Here is a 22,488-nt window from a genome sequence, read left to right on the forward strand (position 1 = left end):
CCTTTAAAACGCAATACAGATGATGTTTAAAAGTACTTCAAGATTGAGCTGATTTTGCAGGTCATTCCAAGCCCTGATCATAAAAGGAAAAAGCATGTTTGCCAAGTTCTGACAATACCCTTGTGACTGTTAAACACATACAGGAGTCAAATCTAGTGTGTTGGTTATTTATGTGAAATGTTAACAAATTAGAAAGATAGGATGGTAGTTTACCTAAGAGAGCCTTTAAAGGAAATAAATACAAATGTAATTTTCTCCTTTGATATAAAGATAACCAGTCTAAGGAATCATACAAAACACAGTGATGCGTCCGTGAGTCTGCACCTGTGACAAAGCGCATTGCTGCATGATAAACAGAATCTAGTTTTTTTAAGATTTTTTAAATATAAGCATATTTAAATGATCACCATAATCAAATGATCACCATCAATCTAAATACCTAGATATTTATAAGAGCTAACTCTTTCTATTTGCACACCGTTTAAAGATGTAATTGTCTGATCTGTTACCTTAGTGCGGCCGCAGCTAAAATACATACCTTTAGTCTTTTTTTTTATTTAATCCTGCAACGTACACTGTAATACTTAGAGCGTTCTGTAAATACTGTACAGCTTGATTTATGGAATCTGCCGCTGTATATATTATTGGATGATCTGCATACATGTGTATTTTAGCTGAATCTATTTTAGGACCTTAATCGTTAATGTAAATAGAAAATAACAACGGAGCTAAAACAGATCCTTGGGGAACTTGACATTAAGAAAGGATGAACTATAATTTAACAGTCACACATTGAGTGCGTACTAAAAAATTATTTTCAAACCATTTTAGAGCAGGTTCACTAAAACCTAAAAGCCTAAGTCTCTATATATATTACTATATGCTGGAATAGTTGGCAGTTCATTCCGCTGTGGCAATCCCAGATTAATAAAAGGGACTAAGCTGAATAGAAAAATTAATGAATGAATTCTATACATTCCGAATCCCATACTTAAAGGGGCAGAGAAATAACAATCCTTTTCCGGACTGTACTGCGCGAAAATTTGTTTGTTTGTTTTTGTCCAATTCTACAGCAAAAATTAGTGTTCTGTCTTATACTGCACAAAATGCTTTTCTTACGTAGAATTTGTCTTGTTTCTATTCCAAATATCTAAAAAAAAATTCTTAAAATCAAGAAGAATTTTCTAGACAAGCAAAACATTGTCTTGTTTTAAGAAAAATGCCAAAATGAAGTGAGTTTTTACTTAAAACAAGCAAAATAATCTGCCAATGGGGTAAGAAAAACAATCTTATGTCAAAAGGAAAAACAAGATTATTTTTCTTAACCCAATGGCAGATCATTTTGCTTATTTTAAGGAAAAACTCACTTAATATTGCCATAATATATCTGACAACAAGACATTATGTTTTGCTAGCCTAGAAAATGCTTCGTGAGAAGAATTGAGATACTTGGACTAGAAACAAGACGAAAAAAAAGTAAGAAAAGCATTTTTTGCAATTTTCTCCAAACATGTTTTTCTTACTTAGTTTTTAGTCCAAATATCTAAAAATTCTTAAAATCAAGAAGCATATTCTACACAAGTAAAAAACATATGGTTTTGTTTTCAGAAATGAGTGAGTTTCTCTTCTCAAGCTAAATAATCTGCCAATAAATCAAATAAACTTGTTTTTGGCTTAAAATAAGATTATCTATTGGCAGATTATTCATTTTTCCGTCGACTTAGTCCCTTTATTCATTAGGGGGTCGCCACAGTGGAATGAACCGCCAACTTATCCAACATATGTTTGACACAGCGGATGCCCTTCCAGCTGCAACTCAATACTGAGAAACACCCAAATACTACAGCCAATTTAGTTTATTCAATTCACCTACTGTATAGTATCTGGACTGTGGGGGAGGATCCTGAACACCCGGAGTAAACCCATGCAAACCCCCTACCCAGATTATTTGGTTTATTTAATGGCGGGAGGGAGGGGGGGGATTCATTTGGTCTTATTTCTGAAAACAAAACAATATTTTTAAATGTCTAGAAAATGCTTCTTGGCTTAAAAAGGTTTTAATATTTGAACTGCAATTAAGACAAAAACTATTAGTAAGAATTTAGCAATTTACAGTTCAATCATTTTTAATATAAACAAAGCATTTTGATTACGTCTCTAATAATCAGTGCTTGCGGTAGAGAATAAAGTGTGGTCTTCTCATGGCCACGTCTCTCACAGTGAGGAACAGGGTGTTAAAAGAGTGATTTATTTTAGTTCCAGCTCAATGGGTGAAGAGGACACCCTCCTCTGCTATAAATAACCCTCTGCCATACGACCCCCAACGCTTCTTCCTCTTGTATTTAAGTCAAGCGCACTGTGAACCACATGAACTCTTGGGTCAGTGTGGTTTTTTTTTTTCTAGAACATTCTTCTGCATTATTATTGTTGTTCTGCTGAGTTCCTGCTCTGACTATGATGGTACTGCATGAGATTCTTAAGTGATGTTAGCATTGCTTTTTATAGTACAGACATCTGCTAGTCCATCTCTCCAAATAAAGCCAGGGTGTCTTGGGCTGCTTTGGTTTGACTGGTAAGATATGGGGTGAAAACGCTTAAGCCTTTCCTCTCAGACAGAACGAATGAGGACAAATGTTAGCATCTTAAACACACGATAACAGCAAACTACTGTAAGAATTAAACTGAGCTTTCCTTTAATAATGAAAAAAATAAACGTTAACCTGTGGGTTTGCACACTGCTATTAAACTTGGTTGTTCTCTATTAGTATACACGTATACACGCACACAGTTAACTTCTATAACTGAATTTACACCAAAAATAAACGGTGCAAGTAGCTCTTGCATTTAAACATGTATCAGAGTTTTCTCTGTGACGACAGACTGAAAGAATACATATCAATGGAGAAAAACCCATAAGACACCAAAAAAGCTCTTTAAAGCAGCCTTTCAAAAGGACACTGTGGACGGTGGTTTAAGTTTAATTAAGTTAGTCTAATATGCTGGATTCTTTAATTGCTCATATTAATTTGGACTATAATAGTGAGTAATTTCACTTTATAGTGTCAATCACTGTGATATGTGTTCCATACACACAGATAATGACAATTTAATTCCATTTATTTTTAATAGTTGGTTAAAAAGTGATTTAGTCCCAGAATCATAACAACCAGCTGCAACACAGTACTGGGAAGCATCCATTCACACTTACACACTACGGCCAGTTGTTGGTTTATCCAATCACCTATAGCGCAGGTCTTTGGACTATGGCGGAAAATGGAGCACCTGGAGAAAAGCCACGGCAACACAGAGAGAATATGCAAACTCCACACAGAAATGCCAACAGGCCCAGCCGGGACTCGAACCAGCGACCTTCTTGCTGTGAGGCGACAGTGCTAACCAGTGAGCCACCGTGTCACCCATTTAAAAAAAATATTTGAGAAATATTTAACCTTTTTTTTCCCAATAAACAATGTGTATTTCATCAACTATTGTGGATCTGAGTGGAAAATGCTTGATAACCGGTCAGGAAAACAATTCTTCATTCGGTCGGACTCCAACTCAGGCAACAAACCAGTTTTTCTGGCCCACAAAACACCCCTTTAAATTGTTTTAAATAAAATCTATTAATGGCGACCAATGAAATTTGAGGTGGGTGTGGATTTGACCTGTCCTCTGGGGGCAAAAGAGCCATTTTTGGGACCATTGCCCACTTGAGCACACTGCTAGCAGAACGTAAGGTAGATTTCACTTTTTAACATAGATATTTTTAATATGAAGATATTTAAAATTAAATGTGATGTGCATGGATATGTGAAGCAGCATATTTGATTAAGACACTTTTTGTGGTCATCAATATACTAAAATGGTAGTTTTTCCATTTGTTGCCTCAGGGCAACACTGCAGTTAGACCACTTTTGCAAAAACAATAACATCTTATGGAAGGAAATGTCCATAAATGTATAGTTGTCACCATATATATATATATATATATATATATATATATATATATATATATATATATATATATGTTTTTTTTTTTTTTTTTTTTTTTTTTTTTTTTTACTGCAAACAATTACTCACAGGAAATAGATGTTGAAACTTTGATTTTATGCAGGTAAAGATAAAAAGATTGAGCAGTTAGACTCATTCCTTCTGACAGTGAGCTTGAAGAGTCACATTAGCTATATTTCCATTCAAAGATGCTAATTAAACTTGCAACAAGCCACATCTCTCCACAGTTTAGCTTTAACCCTGATTAAACAAACCTGATTAAACCAATTAAGTTCTTCAGGCATGTTTAAAACCAACAGGTAAGTGTGTTGAAGCAGGGTAGGAACTAAATTCTGCAGGGCTGCAGCCCTCCGGGAACTGACTTTGATGTGCATCTGGATTCAGCTCACTTGATGGTCATGAAAGGGAGATTCACGATGCAAAGGTTCATCTAAAGAAAGGTTTCCAAACTCTGTCCTGGAGGGCTGGTGCCCTGCAAAATTTAGTTGCCAACCTGCCAATACGTTTCTAGTATGCTAGAAAACATCACTGTGATGGCTGGGTTTAGGGTTGGGGTAGGTGTAGACGTTAATAAAATTTAATTAATGGGAAATTTAATAAATAATTCTCGTTAACTTGTGGCCGCAGTCATATATGATCTATAGCTATAATTAACCATGTGGATGGATGATAACAGCCTTCTGAGCCCACTAGCCCATATCTATCAGCTAATAACCACTGATGACGTTTCTAGTATGCTATTGAGTAGCTGATTCAGGTGTGTAATTGGGGGTCAAATCCCACCAGGACCAAGTTTGGGCACCCCTAACCTAAATCCAAAAAGACACAAATGTGGCATCCACCTTTGCTTCACATGCACCAACAATTGCTTTCTGGAGGTTCCACAGTAAATAATAAACATTGGTAAATAAGTGCATTCAATTGGTACCCCACAGGGGTACCCCACACACAATACACCATTTTTGGCTAGTTATTAATGATATATTACCTGTTGATGTTGTTTATGGTAAATTAACACTTTCTAATGTATTTATGGCTTGTTTGTTCCTCACATCACATATAACAATATAGAGAAAACATTGGTGTTTTAGTGCCCTAACTGCACATTGTTGCCCTAAGGCAACACACTAAAATCTGGTAGCAGGACTGGGGGAAGAGTACAATATAACATAGCTTTATTTCACCCTAATTTTGGGGGTCCCTTATAATATTTTTTTCCTCCTAAAGCAAAAATTCATGCCATAGACAGTTAACCTTCTAAAACTAAACTACTTTTGTGTTTAGGTATTGTTATGTACCTTTAAGGCAACAAACATATACCATTTGTAACTATTGAGTGTGCATTTTATTTGAAAGGACAAAATTAACTTAACTCCCTGTATTCACCAGAATTTGATATAATACAACTGAATAATGCCTTTCCTCTTTTTGCAGAACGACCCATGCCAAAAGTAAAGGAGACACTGCAGAACAGGCTGCTGTAGCCGCTAACAATGAGTCCAGTATCGCTCGAGTAGTTGCCAGAGAGCTCTCTCCCTCTTTCCATCAACCAGGTAGCTATACTACAGAAGACAACTTCATTGTATGCATTAAAAGGAAAGCAGGCTGGTTAAAATCCTCCCAGTCCTGTGACAATGTGTTTGATTAGTAGAGGTGTATGTAGCAGTAGAGATAATGTAGCAGGTATGCTCATTAATCCACGCAAAGTCAGAGTTACAGCACTCATTACAGAACAAACTACACGTTATTAACATCTCAAGCCCGGAAAACCCTCATGTAAACTGCTCGGAGTGTCAGAAACAGAATTAGATTGCTGGGACACAAGCCCTTCAGCAGCTCACAGTGTTCTTGAGTCTGTCCATCTGAAGGGCACTGCTAAGCTCTTGACGGTTTTATTTTGGCACTGTCTGTCTCTACAATCTTAGACGAAACTGTAGAAGAGCATAACAAAACATGCGTAATTATAGATCATCGCCTGTTTTAATAATAAACATGAGATGTTATTATGAGCCTGCATTTGGTTTTTATGAGGGTATCATACTTTGTCATCTTAAACTATATTGTTATTACTGTGTCCCTTATTGGTTGCATTTTTGGCTAATCTACCTGTCAGCCTAAAACTGAACATGTTAAGATGTTTTTTTGTGTTACAGTGTCTATTGTATTATTGTGAAAATATGTGATAACTAGTCAAAGAGAGACAGACAGACAGACAGGCACCAAATTTAAATAAAGACTCAACGACACCCTCAAATACATTAATCCATGCACTTCCAATTATCTCATAATTTCCAGCACTCGTAAATAATTTTAATCAAATCTAAAATAGCCCAAAACTGTTATGGTTATGCTGTCAGACTCTTTTGTGATACAGCATTTTGAGCATGACAGGGAAACAGCTGTCAAGAATGACAAATAAAAATAGCATCAATTTATGAGTTAATAAGATGGAACTTAAGATAACTTTACCACAGACTACATAAATATTCAAAGTACATAAACCTACCTCTGCATCAGTCAGCTCCAGAACTAGTGGGGGCAGCAGAGAACCTAAAAGCACAAGATACACAGACATAGAAATAACAGTTAATATGTTAAAATGTCTAGGGATAAATCTGATGTATAATTAACCCTCTACTGCACGGTGTCACCATATGGCAACATGATACTTGTTCATTTCCCTGCCACTGTTTCTTAAAGACCAACATCATTTTTGGGGGGTTGGAAAGAGAGCACCTTATAGTAGCCAATGATGTGCTTTGATTAAGTCACATGACATGCTGTGTTGCGCGATTTCTGACAGACTGGCGTTTATTGTGAGTAGTTGCTAAATGCAAACGTTAATAAAACAAAGGATCAAATTATGTCAGATCCACAAAAAAAAAATCTGAAACATCACCTCCAGTAAGTTATGACGACATCTTCACAACTATTTTTTTAAAAATCAAATTAGTTTCTTATAAATCGATCAAATGTATGTGTTACCAAATGGCAACACTGCGCAATAGTGGAACGTGCAATATTGTAATGGGTTAGCTAGCTAGCAAGGTCAGCTGTGAACTTTTAGGTTGTAACAATAACAACATGAATGCTAGTAATATAATGTTGGTTAGTTGTATGTTAATGACATTTGCATTATGGATAAAATCTAGTTTTAATGGCAATACTACTTTTGAATAGATATGAATACGGGAAACAATGTATTAGCGAGCACCACCATGTTCTATGGTAAGTGAAACAAGAAAAGGACAGAACTGGCTCTTCCTGCAGGTGAAAGTGAGGATGAGATGGGTTTTAGTGAGCATGAGAATGATGCAGACTGGACATTTGATAGAGACAGCTCAGGTAAGTTAGCTCAGAGACAGATAAGACAAGCGTAGTATAGTATAATATACATAAACATTGTTAGCTAGTAGCTACATTATTCTGGATATACCAGACTTGTTATTTATTTGTTATAATATTTACTGGAGAAAATATTTATATTTACTGTATGTTGTATACATGACAATACAATATTAGGTTTATTTTTAATAATATTCAGCAAAAAAGAATGGAATGAAAACTGTTGGAATATGAGTTGTTGGAAAATGTGTATAAGGTGTCATTTATAAGTTTTGTGTTAAAGCCCATAATACTGAAACACCAATTAAATCATTTCAAACAACTAAATATTTAATTCTAAGGAAATATTTAAATTTAAAATTAGTTAGATCCACTGTTGGACGTTGTTGCCATATGGCAACATATCATAAAGTACCTAAAAAATATTTTCCAAATTTTTTTTTTACAGCACTTAAAGTTAGGCCATTTTAAGAAAAGAAAAACAGTCAATTTTTTTTTTCAAATAGATTTAATCACAATGCGTGCGGTAGAGGGTTAAAAAAACTATAAATACATTTATATTTGATTCTACTAATTTAAATATATGCTACATACATGGCTGTCAGTTATATTTTAGAATAAAGTCAGTTAACAGTCTTGCATCCAAGTAGGTTACCAACCCGCCACAAATACTGGGTTCAATTAAAAATTACAACAGGCCATAGAAACATGTTTTATTTAGTGGGCCACCCAATACACAATACCTTAATTTTTTTTTATTTTTACTAATGTAATAATGTGCACCTTTTAATTACAATTATTGTGAAAAGTGCTATACAAATAAACTTGAACCTTTAAATGTGTCATTCAAGAATGACCATCCATGTATTATGTCAAATTCTAATCAGCTACCAAGGCTTATTGAAGCTATATTCTAATATCACATACATCTCACTGTGTCCCACAGGTCCTGAGTATATTAAAAAGCGAGCCTTGCAGGAGGTTGCAGAGAGCAATGAGAACATGGAAACAGGAATTCATGAGCCCTTGTTAGCTGAGGATTCCCTACCAACACCTCCTGAAAGCCCATTCATGCATGAGATGGAAGGTCTGAGACCAAGCTCCACTCCTGCACGCACCCCCTCACCCACCCTAGTCATTGTTCCTCAGGTACCAAGCAAGGATGATCCTCACCTCTTGAGCCCTGGGAGCTGGAATGGAGACAAGGTCAGTCGAGGCAGTGCTAGCAAAGGCAGCAGTCGAGCAGGTAGTAGGCCGAATAGTAGACCCATCACACCTGCAGCTGCTCCCACTCCAGATCCTGCTCCAGAAGAACGCTCGGCTCCCAGCAGTAAGGTCTCATCTCGTACCCCTAGCCGTCAGAGTGCCAAAGTGGAGCAGGGTTCAGACATGGAAATCAAAGCTTTGCAGAAAACAGACATAGAGTCAAAAGTGGCAGAACCTGCCCCTGTTGCTAAACCAGTAAGAACCAACCTCATCCTTCCCAATGATGAAGAAGAACCACCACGTCCTGTACCCAAGCTGTCCCCCAAAGCAGCCACACCTGAGCCAAAGGCAGCTGAAGTCAAGCATAGAGCTGACACAAGGCAGCCCGTAAATGAGCGCCCTGCTTCAATGACAGAAAGTAAGCCCGAGTATAGGACAGACGTCAGGGAGGAGAAGATATTTAACAAAGTTGAGCCTAAACCTTCACCAAAACGAGAACCAAGCCCTGCCCCAAAAGCCACACCAAAGCCTGAACCCAAGACAGTGCCTAAACCGGAACCTAAACCTGTGGTCATGCCGGTTGCAAAACCTATTGCCAAGGTGGAGGCCAAAACTGAGACAAGGCAGAGGTCTATTATGAAAGCCCCTAGTGAAATGACACAACCGTCTATGGAGCTAGAAGAGGTAAGGCTAAAAAATATTCTTTGCAATTACAAATTGGTCTTTGGATGCAACTAAGTGAAGTTTATTTATAAACTAATTTTGAGAGGATCACGTACTTATGATTGCTTGCGGCTGGTCCTGCAGCCATCTTTGTTTCAAAGAATCACCCCTTCCACCCCTACTTCTTTCCTATATGGGTGGCACAGTGTTGCCTCACAGCAAGAACATCACTGGTTCCTTACAAAGCCAGCTGACGTTTCTGTGCGGAGCTTACACGTTCTCCCCGTGCTCACGTGGGTTTCCCCCGGGTCCCCTGGTTTCCTCCCACTATCCAAAAACATGCAACTTAAGTTAATTGACTAATCCAAATTGGCACCATAGACATGCTCCTAGTAAGTAGTTATCTCTTAAGAGCAATCACTATCTGTTCATTAGCTACAACAGTAGGAAGATGTACCTGAGCTCAAACTCCCCTCGAGCCCGGGGCTCTTATGAGCTCGGGGCTCTCTCCCGGCACAGCATGCCAAAAAAGCTTTATTATCAATCATCAGCTAAGTGTGAACTCTTGAAAAATCCTAACGATTGCAGACACAGAAAGACTGAAATTTTAGATATAATTTTCTTTCTATAATGTGCGAACAAACATGGCATTGCATTAATCTTGTTTTACTCAGTCCTACTTTTCAAAATGCCTTGATGTTTCTGTTCTGGTTCTTGAATATTTTGAATGACCAGATCCTTGTTTTATTGCATTAATATTTGAATATGAATTCAGTGTATAATGGCCCACTTATCTTAGCTTCAAACATCCTTCCAGTAGGCCATGTAATGAAAAAGATTAGTCATTTCAAGCAGCTCATGGGCATGCTAGACACTGCTCCAGAACACAGACAGATTGTGCTCTTTGAAATCCAGCCCTGGCTCCAGTCCCTTGACCACATTTTTCACAATCATGCATAACTTCACAAGGCAGAACCCTCAAAATGAAAAATTCTCACCTTCAGAGAGCTACATTTGGTCATTCAGAAATCCAAGATCATATTGCATCACAGCGTCCTCTCGTGGCTCCCTGAGCATACTGGTTGGTTGTTCCTAGTATGGAAAAAAATATTTGCAATAGGTAAAAAAAAGCTCTCTTGTACACAAAGGACACAACAGTCTATGGATTTCAGATATATAGTTTATTTCTGAGCTGTTATCTCTAAAATAGTGTCACTCAAACCATCCTGGGGACGCCCCCACCAGTGCACAATTTTCTTGACAAACATGCCTGATTGAACTTATCACCCAACTAGATATTAAAGTTTGAGGACAAACTTTATGGTGGCTTGAAAAGCCGAGTCTGAATTAGCATTTTACTAGCATAAATTAGCAAGTAACTAGCATGATTCTAACATAAATTAGCATGTAACTAGCATGATTCTAGCATGAATTAGCATGTTACTAGCATGTTTCTAGCATGAATTAGCATGTTACTAGCATGTTTCTAGCATGAGTTAGCATGTTACTAGCATGTTTCTAGCATGAATTAGCATGTTACTAGCATAATTCTAGCACGAATTAGCATGTTACGAGCATGTTTCTAGCATGAATTAGCATGTTACTAGCATGTTTCTAGCATGATTTAGCATGTTATTGGCATGATTCTAGCATGAATTAGCATGTTTCTAGCATGAATTAGCATGTTATTAGCATGATTCTAACATGAATTAGCATGTTACTAGCATGATTCTAGCATGAATTAGCATGTTACTAGCATGTTTCTAGCATGAATTAGCATGTTACTAGCATGATTCTAGCATGAATTAGCATGTTACTAGCATGATTCTAGCATGAATTAGCATGTTATTGGCATGATTCTAGCATGAATTAGCATGTTACTAGCATGATTCTAGCATGAATTAGCATGTTACTAGCATGATTCTAGCATGAATTAGCATGTTACTAGCATGATTCTAGCATGGATTAGCATGTAACTAGCATGATTCTAGCATGAATTAGCATGTTACTAGCATGTTTCTAGCATGAATTAGCATGTTATTAGCATGATTCTAGCATGAATTAGCATGTTACTAGCATGATTCTAGCATGAATTAGCATGTTACTACCATGTTTCTAGCATGAATTAGCATGTTACTAGCATGATTCTAGCATGAATTAGCATGTTACTAGCATGTTTCTAGCATGAATTAGCATTTTATTAGCATGATTCTAGCATGAATTAGCATGTTTCTAGCATGGATTAGCATGTTATTAGCATGATTCTAGCATGAATTAGCATGTTACTAGCATGATTCTAGCATGAATTAGCATGTTACTAGCATGTTTCTAGCATGAATTAACATGTTACTAGCATGATTCTAGCATGAATTAGCATTTTAATAGCATGATTCTAGCATGAATTAGCATGTTACTAGCATGATTCTAGCATGGATTAGCATGTTACTTGCATGTTTCTAGCATGAATTAGCATGTTACTAGCATGTTTCTACCATGAATTAGCATGTTACTAGCATGATTCTAGCATGAATTAGCATGTTACTAGCATGTTTCTAGCATGAATTAGCATGTTACTACCATGTTTCTACCATGAATTAGCATGTTACTAGCATGATTCTAGCATGAATTAGCATGTTACTAGCATGTTTCTAGCATTAATTAGCATGTTACTAGCATGTTTCTAGCATGAATTAGCATTTTATTAGCATGATTCTAGCATGAATTAGCATGTTTCTAGCATGGATTAGCATGTTATTAGCATGATTCTAGCATGAATTAGCATGTTACTAGCATGATTCTAGCATGAATTAGCATGTTACTAGCATGTTTCTAGCATGAATTAACATGTTACTAGCATGATTCTAGCATGAATTAGCATTTTACTAGCATGATTCTAGCATGAATTAGCATGTTACTAGCATGATTCTAGCATGGATTAGCATGTTACTAGCATGTTTCTGACATGAATTAGCATGTTACTAGCATGATTCTAGCATGAATTAGCATGTTTCTAGCATGAATTAGCATGTAACTAGCATGATTCTAGCATTAATTAGCATGTAACTAGCATGTTACTAGCATGATTCTAGCATGAGTCAGCTTGTTTCTAGCATGAATTAGCATGTTGTTAGCATGATTCTAGCATGAATTAGCATGTTACTAGCATGACTAGCATGTCACTATCGTGTTGCTAGCACCTTTCTAGCAAGATTAGCATGTCAGTAGGATGTTAAAACTGTTAGCGTGTGTTAGAATAGCTAGTCACAGTCTCTGGGACAGTTGCTAGGGTGCTGAAATTGGTTGCTAGGGAGTGGCTAGTAAGTTTAAAGGTAATCAGTGATTGGCTGCTGGCTACACTGAGTTGAATGAGGCCAGACTCTAGTCTGTAGGACAGTCTGATGCAGAGTTATGAGCTCACAAAGGTTGATCCAATGTTAAGTAAATGGGAGTCTTTTACAATGGAAGTCTATGGGACAGTTGCTAGGGTGCTGTAAGTGGTTGCTAGGGAGTGGCTAGTAAGTTAAAAAGTCATCAGTTATTGGCTGCTGGCTAGACTGAGTTAAATGAGTCCAGTTAGAAGTCTGTAGGACAGTCTGATGCAGAGTTATGAGCTCACAAAGTTTGACCCAATGTTAAGTCAATGGGACTTTTGGGATTTTTCTGGGTCGTTTTTCGGATAACCCAAAGTCGGATCAGTTAGAAAAGATATAGCAACTCGAGTCAGACCAGTTTGAAGGTTTGACGAAAGTTTGAAGTATGTAGCTTGAAAGGCCTAGGAGGAGATACACTTAGAAATTAGTCTCAGAAGAATAATAAGAAGAAGAAGAATAATAATAAGTTTAAGATAGATAACAGTATGCTGGCTTTTCAAGCCACCATAATTAGTAGAGACTGCAAAACTTAAATAGGGTGACCAGGGAGACATCTTGAATGTGCAGTGGTGAAGGTTTCCCTGAACAGTTTTCAGAAGCACTGCGCTAAAGTACCTTTTCTGCACAGAGAATCACACTTGATTGTAAGTTTCTACAGACCATCATTAGTTATTTCAGGTGTGCTTGAGTAAAGATTGGACATAAACTCTTTTGGAAAGTAAGAGCAGATTTGGACACCCCTGCTTTAAAGTAGTGTTTCACAAATATGTCCTGGGGATGTCTTCTTTATCTAACACACCTGATTCAACTCATCAGCTCATTAGGGGAGACCGCTAGTCAGGAGTCAGAGAAGATAGACATCCAACATATGCAGTGATGGGACCCCAGAATAGGTTTGAGAAGCCCTTAACTTCATTTAAATTTAGCAGATGCTTTTAAACAAATGTGGGGGTTGAAGGACTCACCTCAGCCTTGTTATTGAAAGTGAAAGAGAGTGCTGGTCATACACTGCCTCCTCATACAATCCCTGCTGGTGACCTTTGAATTACAACTCCAACTCTCTAAACCAGGGGTATCCAAACTCTGTCCTGGAGAGTTTATCTGCAACTTGCTTCAACACACCTACCAGGAAGCTTCTAGTATATCTAGTAAGAGCTTGATTAGCTGGTTCAGGTGTGTTTGATTAGGGTTGGAGCTAAACTCTCCTGGACACCGGCTCTCCAGGACTGAGTTTGGACACCCCTGCACTAAACATTAGGTTATGGCTGCCCTAAAGCAGAGGTGTCTATTTCTGCTCTGGGACCAAACCATTGTCCTGCAAAGTTTAATTTCAACCTATTCAGCACAATTGCCTAAATAAACGTTCCTAAAGACCCTAATTAGTTAGTTCAGGTTTATTTAGGATCAGACCTAAACTCTGCAGGATAGTGGCTTTAAGGGGGCAGTTTTTGACACTCCTGCTTTAAGACAGTACTTATCAGATTTGTGAGGCTCCCACCACCACTGCACATTTTGGTTAACTCTATCTATCCCTCAATTAAACTCATAAGCTATTAGTGGTGACCACAATACAACTAAATTATTTGTGTCAAATAAGGGAAACATTCATTGTTTGTGCAGATATGGTGGACCCTTGGAAGAAGCCGTCTTATTTGTTTCAACAAAACTGCTTGGGATTTCCTATACCTGTTTTACTTAAAGTTAAATTTTGATATAAAGGTAGCTTTTTAGCAATTGCACAAAAAATACTATGTGAAATGCCATCATTTGATTATTTTACTTTGCACCAAGACTGAGCAAATATGACCCTCAAGATCTGCTGTCCTGCAAAGTTTACCTCCCAGATTACTTCCATGCTTGCATTCTAGTAATCCTAAAGGCTTCGATTAGTTATGTATTTGATTTGTGTTGTAACTAAAGCCTGCAGGAAAAGTGGATGTTGTTGCAGATCCCTGGTTTACACAGCAAACACTCAAATTGTTAAATTATTTTTGTTCTTCCTAGGGGCCAAACACGATTATGATCTGCATGGTTATATTCCTGAACATTGGTTTGGCAATTCTTTTCGTTCACATCTTGTCTTGAGGTGACAAAATCTAAGGTAAGCTCTGATGTATTCTTGAGTTTATATTAAGTGCACCTATTTATTTGTCTTCCTAAAAACAATGCAGGTATTATTACACATGCTTTTTTTTCTATCCAAAACCATCCAGGTGAAAGAATCTACCGTGGGGAGCTGTAAGGAAGCACTGCGCTCCATTAACGGCTCTGTTGTTGCGTTATCCAGTTTCAGAACAGCCCTCCTGAGCTACTCTGAAGATGGTTGCCATCTGTAATTGGACCGAGTGCTCCCAAATGATCAGTGTGCCTCAGTGCCTGAACATTACAGAATGAAGCATTTCTGCACATTTGCTTTGTTTCTAAATGGTACTGCTGCATTTAACAGGTCTGTTAAAGTCTATTGCAGCTGGAGCTGAATCATCTAAAATAAGGGCTAATTCACGTTGTGCACGTCACGATCTATAGAGCAAAACATGTCACTTGGCATGTAACATTCATCTCTGGAGAATAAATAAGTAGTTGTGATGGTAAAAAAAATGGGTCAATCCTGTTTTTTTTTTTTTTTTTTTTTCAATGGCTAGATCAAATATAAAATCCACCAGTGCACTTATACTTTCACATGCATCCAAAGTTCAGATGCTGTATGCAATTACACATTTTATGTCTTAAAATCTCCCCTGCATGACTGAATAAAAATATATGTTTGACAAATAAAATGTATTTTACATAATAAATGTATAAGTCTTCTACAATGTACACTGTAAAACCCAAAAAGTTAAGGTAACTCAAACCGTTTGAGGAAACTGAGTGCAACAAACCATTTAGGTTCAAAAACTAATCCTAATGAGTACTGTGAACTTAATCCATTTGATTAAATAAAGCAATTTGAGCACAGTAACCCAATAAATGAAGAGAACTCAAATCAATTAAGTACTGTAAAACCCAATAAGTTAAGGCAACTTAAACTGTTTGAGGGAACCGATTGCTACGTACAAATTTGAGTTTGAGTTAAAAAAAAAACTAATCTATATGAGTACTGTGAACTTACTCCATTTAAGTTGAAGTAGATATTTAATTAACTCATTACCTTCAAATCTGAGTTCAAAACTCTTTTCAAATGAGTAGAAAATAACTTTTCATAAATTTTGAGTTAACTACACTCATTTGATCATTTCATTTGATAATGAGTCCAATTGACTGTTGGGTTTTACAGTGTAGTGGAATACTTGTAAAATGAAAAATGACAAGAAAACAAATTTTGTAATTTGGAAATGATGTCTATTAACAATTAAACCGAAGCATCCCTATAGAGAAGGTCTCCAAAAGTTGGTGTGAGAGTTTTTAAAAATGATTTTGTGGTTTACTAATTGTTGTACTGTGAATTTGTGATTACTCTTCAGCATTTTTCCGCCTGTATTAGTCTAAAAATATGCAAGTAATTTGAAAACGTCAAACAAGGTTGTGCAGCAAACTCAGTGAAAATGTACGTCTCAGATTTTGTATGCATGTTTGCACAGTCGAGTGTTTTTGTACATTTCTAAATGATGGATTTTAACAGAAAAAAATGCACATTTCGTGATTTTTATCTAACACAATATCAGGAATTCTCAGTTTAACCATCAGTGTAGTAAATATTACCTCAGATTTACAAAGGTCTTATAGGAAATATAGTTAACTGTCCCAAATGTTATTTATTGACAAAATGAAGGAACATTATGAATGATTTTACCAAACATCTGAATTACAAAATACTCACCCAAAATGTATACACTCTAAGAAATGCTGGGTTACTTAAACCCAAATTGGGTAAAAATGGACTAACCCAAACATTAGGTTAAATTAAGTCCTATTAACTTCAAGAGTTCACACTTAGCTGATGATTGATTATAAAGCTTAATTGGCATGCTGTCCCGAGAGAGAGCCCTGAGCTCATAAGATCCTCGAGCCCGGGGCTCCCTCCCATTTGCAAGGCGAGAGGGGAGTTTGAGTTCAGGTAGATCTAGAGAACTCTGCTGTAGTAGCTAATGAACAGATAGTGACTGCTCTTAAAAGATAACTACTTACTGGGTGCATGTCTATGGTGCTGATTTGGATTAGTCAGTTAACTTAAGCTGCATGTTTTTGGATAGTGGAAGGAAACCGGGGAACCTGGGGGAAACCCACGTGAGCACGAGGAGAACATGTAAACGCCACACAGAAATGTCAGCTGGCTTGGTAATGACTAGAACCAGTGAAGTTCTTGCTGTGAGGCAACAGTGCAAACCACTGGCCCACCATGCCACCCATCTAGGAAAGGCTGTTATATGGGTATTTAGGCCTAGGAATCGTCTGATTGGTGTATCATAAATTGGATAATGCGGGACAGCAAGCAATCATAAGCATGTGATTCTCTTGAAATTAGTTTATAAATAAACTTCACTTAATTAAAAAAAAATACTCAGCAGTTGGTTTAGTCCAGGGGCGTCCAAACTCAGTCCTGGAAGGCCAGTGTCCAGCTGAGTTTATCTCCAACTTGCTTCAACACACCTGCCAGGAAGTTTCTAGTATATCTAGTAAGAGCTTGATTAGCTGGTTCAGGTGTGTTTAATTAGGGTTGGAGCTAAACTCTCCAGGACACCGGCCCTCCAGGACCGAGTTTGGGTACCACTGGTTTAGTCCATATTACACCCAAAATTGGGTTGAAATACTGCAGCATTTTTTAGAGTGTATAACAATCACTGTTTGGTTGTGTAATTGTAATACTATTTTTGCCATTTGCAAGAAATCTTGAAGAGTGTTTTTGCTGAGAATAAAATGTGTATTCTCAGACAAAACTGTACATGACTGTTACATTTATCTAATAATTCAGCATGGTTATGATGCATTGGATTACTTGCGGTTTTCTCTATTTGAAAGTTCCTGCAACTTTCCCTTTTCCCCACCCGTCCTGTTCATTTTCTTGTGTTTCAGCACTCACAATCATGAATGGAATTGTTGCAATAAAAGAAAATGCACCACACTATTCAAATGAATGTTTCTGCATTTTACTTTTACAGTGTTATCATTAACAGATCTGCATTTTGCCTTCTGACCGCCCAAAATGCACATCAATGCCATATATTCTCCAATCTAAGGAGAGGCAGACAAGCAGGAACAAAGAATATATATTTAAACTCCACCTGTCTACCAGCTTGACATATTCTCTTTCCCCTGACAGGGTCTGAATGCCAAGCCCAATTTTAGATTAGGGTGGTGGACGGGCCTCTTCTAATGCCATACTCTGTAACATGGGAAAGTTTACTTCACTTAGATAAAGTGTTAACTCATCAACACTTGCGCATTAGCATAGGCAATAGAAAGGCTGCCAGTAAGACTGGTCAATTCACAGTGATTCATTGTGCTGCACCGTTCGACCTCAGCCAGAGTGAACGCCATACAGACTCAACCAGCCGTTTGTACAGCAATACTGCCCTCTGTATTTAAAACATAGGGATAGCCCACACTTAAAATCACACCACAGTGGAGGAGATTGTAGACATTTAGAACAATAGAGTAAATTTAAAAACATTTTCATATTTGTAGATGAAATGTTAGGCAAGGTAATGCATTTTATTTATTTTTTGTACCTGTAGAATATGCCGTGTTTCCCAACCCTGTTTCTAGAGGCACACCAAGAGTACATATCCCCTCATCTAACCTATTCATTTCAGGTTTTGTAGTCCCTTCTAATGTTCTGATGTGTTGATGTAGGCGTGTTTGATAAGAGTTAGGTTGAAAATGTCTACTGTTGGTGTGCCTTTAGGAACAATGTTGGGAAACACTGGAATAAGCATTAACCAGACTATTTCACTATAAAATGCATGTCAGCTACCAAATATTAATGGTCACTAACAGCTACACTAACAACTATCACATATGAAAGAAACTTGAAGAGATCACTGTTTGGCAATGTAGTTAGATTCAACTCGCTTACAACTGATGGAAGGTAAATTTAAAGGGATAGTTCACACATCAATAAAAACTCATAATTTCCTCATCCTTCACTTGGCCAAACTTAAATCTCTTGCTTCTGCTGAACAAAATTTTAGTAAGAATTTTGGAAAGCAGCAGCCATTGACTTCCATAGTATTTTTAGTTCCTACTATGGATGTCAGTGGCTGCCGGTTTCCAACATTCTCCAGAACAGGTTGTTTTAGGTTTAACAGAATAAACTTTAAAAAGTTTAAAACCACTTTTATTTTAAGTATTAGTTTGTTTTTAATGCCATGGCAGCTTCTGTGGCCATTTTAAAGGCAGGAAAATGTATACTGGACACATAGATTATATTGAGGTTTTATTTGGATTGTTAAATCAATCCAAATGAATGAACTGAACAAAATAAATTCCTCAATGAATTAAAACCAACACAATCCAATACATGCTTCATAGTTAAAGTTTTACAAATAGAACATGTAAGATCTTCTCCAACAATTAAAAACTTGTGTCCTCCTGGAGTGACCGATTCTGATTTTTAGAAGGAAATTCAGTATTTTCTCCAAATGTAACTGCTTAGTAAGCACATAGCGAGTAATTTCGAAATGTTATTGCTAAAATACTGTATTAGTTGTAATAACATTTCAAAATGTTAAAAGAAGCTTTGCAGATTCTACCAAACTCCATTATTTTACCCACTTTTCCAAAATTAATATTTTTATATATATTTTATATATATATATGAATTATAAACTCTGTTTTTAAACTTTAGAAAAAGGAAGAAGCTTTTACTGTACTTTTAATTACACCGCAGAACAAAGTGTTATTTAATTAGTATACTATTCAGTGCATGTCTATAAAATATTTAATCAAGAAGATTATTGGGAAATTGTTTATAATGAACTAAATTCATGAAAACTCAAGAACATGTACATGTTGCAAACTTTTATTTTTTCTAAAAGTGTCACAAGAAGGATTGACCTTTTAGCCAGTTATAAGTTATAATAGAACACAAAAATATGACAGGAAACACAGTAGGCAGCATTTCTAATATTCCTCACCCTCATCTTCTCCTTCCACACTTTCAGCTCCAACCTCCTCATAATCTTTCTCCAGGGCAGCCATGTCCTCTCTGGCCTCAGAGAACTCTCCCTCCTCCATACCCTCACCCACATACCAGTGCACAAAGGCACGCTTGGCGTACATCAGATCAAACTTATGATCCAGACGAGCCCAGGCCTCAGCAATAGCTGTGGTGTTGCTCAGCATGCACACGGCCCTCTGCACTTTAGCCAGATCACCACCTGGAACCACAGTGGGAGGCTGGTAGTTGATGCCAACCTTGAAACCAGTGGGACACCAGTCCACAAACTGGATGGTGCGCTTGGTCTTGATGTTGGCGATTGCGGCGTTCACATCTTTGGGCACCACATCACCACGGTACAGCAGGCAGCAGGCCATGTACTTGCCGTGACGTGGGTCGCATTTGACCATCTGATTGGCCGGCTCGAAGCAAGCATTGGTGATTTCAGCCACAGAGAGCTGCTCATGGTAAGCCTTCTCTGCGGAGATCACTGGGGCATAGGTAGCCAGAGGGAAGTGGATACGAGGATAGGGCACCAAGTTGGTCTGGAACTCAGTGAGATCCACATTGAGGGCACCATCAAACCTAAGGGAGGCTGTGATGGAGGACACAATCTGACTGATCAGCCTGTTGAGGTTGGTGTAAGTAGGGCGCTCAATGTCAAGGTTCCTACGACAGATATCATAAATGGCCTCATTGTCTACCATGAAGGCACAGTCAGAGTGCTCTAGGGTGGTGTGAGTGGTCAGGATGGCGTTGTAAGGCTCTACCACAGCGGTGGAGACCTGAGGAGCGGGGTAGATGGAGAACTCAAGCTTGGACTTCTTGCCATAGTCGACAGACAGACGCTCCATCAGCAGAGAGGTGAAGCCAGAACCGGTGCCACCACCAAAGCTGTGGAAGACCAGGAAACCCTGGAGACCTGTGCACTGGTCAGACTAAAAACATGATACATGTTATAACGACAGTATTTAGTGTACTAATTAAGCATAATTTAACAATCAACTTCAAAGGCTTTTTAATTTAACAACTTACCAGTTTGCGAACCCTATCTAAAACAAGGTCAATGAGCTCTTTGCCAATAGTGTAGTGACCACGAGCATAGTTATTAGCAGCATCTTCCTTTCCTGTGATGAGCTGCTCAGGGTGGAACAGTTGACGGTATGTGCCAGTGCGCACCTCATCTGGACAGACGGGTCAAGAAGAAATGTTAACAAACAAATCACTCAAAATAATAAATTAATAACAAAGTAACACATAATTATCTATTAAAATTTATTTACCAATGACAGTGGGCTCCAGGTCTACAAACACAGCCCTGGGGACGTGTTTTCCAGCTCCGGTCTCACTGAAGAAGGTGTTGAAGGAGTCATCGCCTCCTCCGATGGTTTTGTCGCTGGGCATCTGTCCGTCCGGCTGGATGCCATGCTCAAGACAATATAGTTCCCAGCAGGCATTGCCAATCTGGACTCCAGCCTGACCAACGTGGATAGAGATACACTCACGCTGTGAAGAGAAGGGAGATTTATAGAAAGATCTACAAAAACTGCACACTTTAAGCCAACATCGTGTAATTGCAAGTAGTGATTCAGCCATTCATTTGTGCTTGTTAACACAACAAAACCATATTCAATAGTTAAAAAAAACACTTAGATGAAAACTGTAACATACAGTACATGAATAAGAAACTTTTTTATATAATTGCTTCATGAAGCTCTGACGAAACGCCTACATTGCAAATCCGAAACTGCTATAGGTCGCACAAATCCCTGACCATACAAACAGCTGACGAAACAGATCCACGCTTGTTTCAAAGGGAGGGCTTTAACCTTTCAAAACAATGCATTCCTTTAAAATTACATCAACATTTGAAGTATCTGAAAAGAGTTTCTTTGCACATATAAATGAAATTTAAAAGTACATACAATGTAAAACAACTCAAGCCAAGTGATGACATTAATTTTAACAAACGAGAGCATTTAAGTCTTGTTTATCGTAACTCAGACAAATTTAAAACAGAGTAAAACATCTCTGTTTTAGGCCGGTCATGCTCATGAACCACTTTAGCTTAATCATGGGAAACTTATTAAGGCTTAAACCTCTTGACACAAGAGCTCTGGAATTCATCTAGCTTCACCAGAGCACATGTAGCCCTGACTCACTTCCCCTGTCGGTGGTTCCAGCACACTGCTTTAGAGAAGTGACTTCGCATGACCATCAGAACAAAGAAAGATATTTTACTTCACATGTCAGTAGAGCCTATTTAAAATGGCAATGAGAATGAGATTTGGATCTTTTATAGCAGCCATTTTCCATCAAGGGGAAGGAAATGACACGGTCCCAATATAGTAATAATGATAATAATAATAGTAATAACAATTGATCGCTAAATTAAAAGTTAAAGTTTATATTTCTCTAAGAGATACATTTTAGGATATTTTCCCATGGCATTTATTTAATAAATAATGACAAAAAAAGGCTTATTAAGGTTTTTTAAAAGGATACTCACAAGTTAGACTCCCTACTATTAGACTCACTGTCAAATAAAAGCTAGCACAGGTCTCAAAACACCCATCCATAATCTATCATAAAACATATTTCATGAGTAACAAAACGTGTAAAAGTGTTATACTCACCATTTTCAAGAGCGTATTTTCGATGAAGGGCGATGAGGAACAGGGAAGCCGTCGGTTCTTCAGTTATAAACGCTCTCACAGGTCGACTTTTATGAGTCTGGTGAGAGAATGAAATGTCTGAAGGCGCGGGGTGGGAATATTTATACGTTTTTCTGTCAGT

General features: G+C 37.6%; 2 protein-coding genes across 2 annotated transcripts in view; one reads left to right on the forward strand and one right to left on the reverse strand.

The window, feature by feature from the left end:
• jph2 (junctophilin 2) overlaps positions 1-17,664 on the forward strand; it is a 40,010-nt gene extending 22,346 nt beyond the window's left edge. The window contains exons 3-6 of the mRNA XM_056450005.1: positions 5,446-5,564; positions 8,303-9,246; positions 14,601-14,697; positions 14,810-17,664. Coding sequence (XP_056305980.1) covers positions 5,446-5,564; positions 8,303-9,246; positions 14,601-14,681 — 1,144 coding nt within the window. The 3' untranslated portion in view covers positions 14,682-14,697; positions 14,810-17,664. The remainder of the gene's footprint in view (positions 1-5,445; positions 5,565-8,302; positions 9,247-14,600; positions 14,698-14,809) is intronic.
• Positions 17,665-19,538: 1,874 nt separating this feature from the next.
• LOC130216992 (tubulin alpha-1C chain) lies at positions 19,539-22,444 on the reverse strand. Its single transcript, XM_056448956.1, has 4 exons — positions 22,329-22,444; positions 20,976-21,198; positions 20,728-20,876; positions 19,539-20,630 (listed from the first exon to the last, which is right to left on the reverse strand). The coding sequence occupies exons 1-4, from the start codon at positions 22,329-22,331 to the stop codon at positions 19,656-19,658; spliced, it is 1,350 nt and encodes a 449-aa protein (XP_056304931.1). The 5' UTR covers positions 22,332-22,444; the 3' UTR covers positions 19,539-19,655.
• Between the last annotated feature and the right edge of the window lie 44 nt (positions 22,445-22,488).

Source organism: Danio aesculapii, chromosome 23, assembly GCF_903798145.1.
Source record: "Danio aesculapii chromosome 23, fDanAes4.1, whole genome shotgun sequence".
NCBI classification, from domain to species: domain Eukaryota; kingdom Metazoa; phylum Chordata; class Actinopteri; order Cypriniformes; family Danionidae; genus Danio; species Danio aesculapii.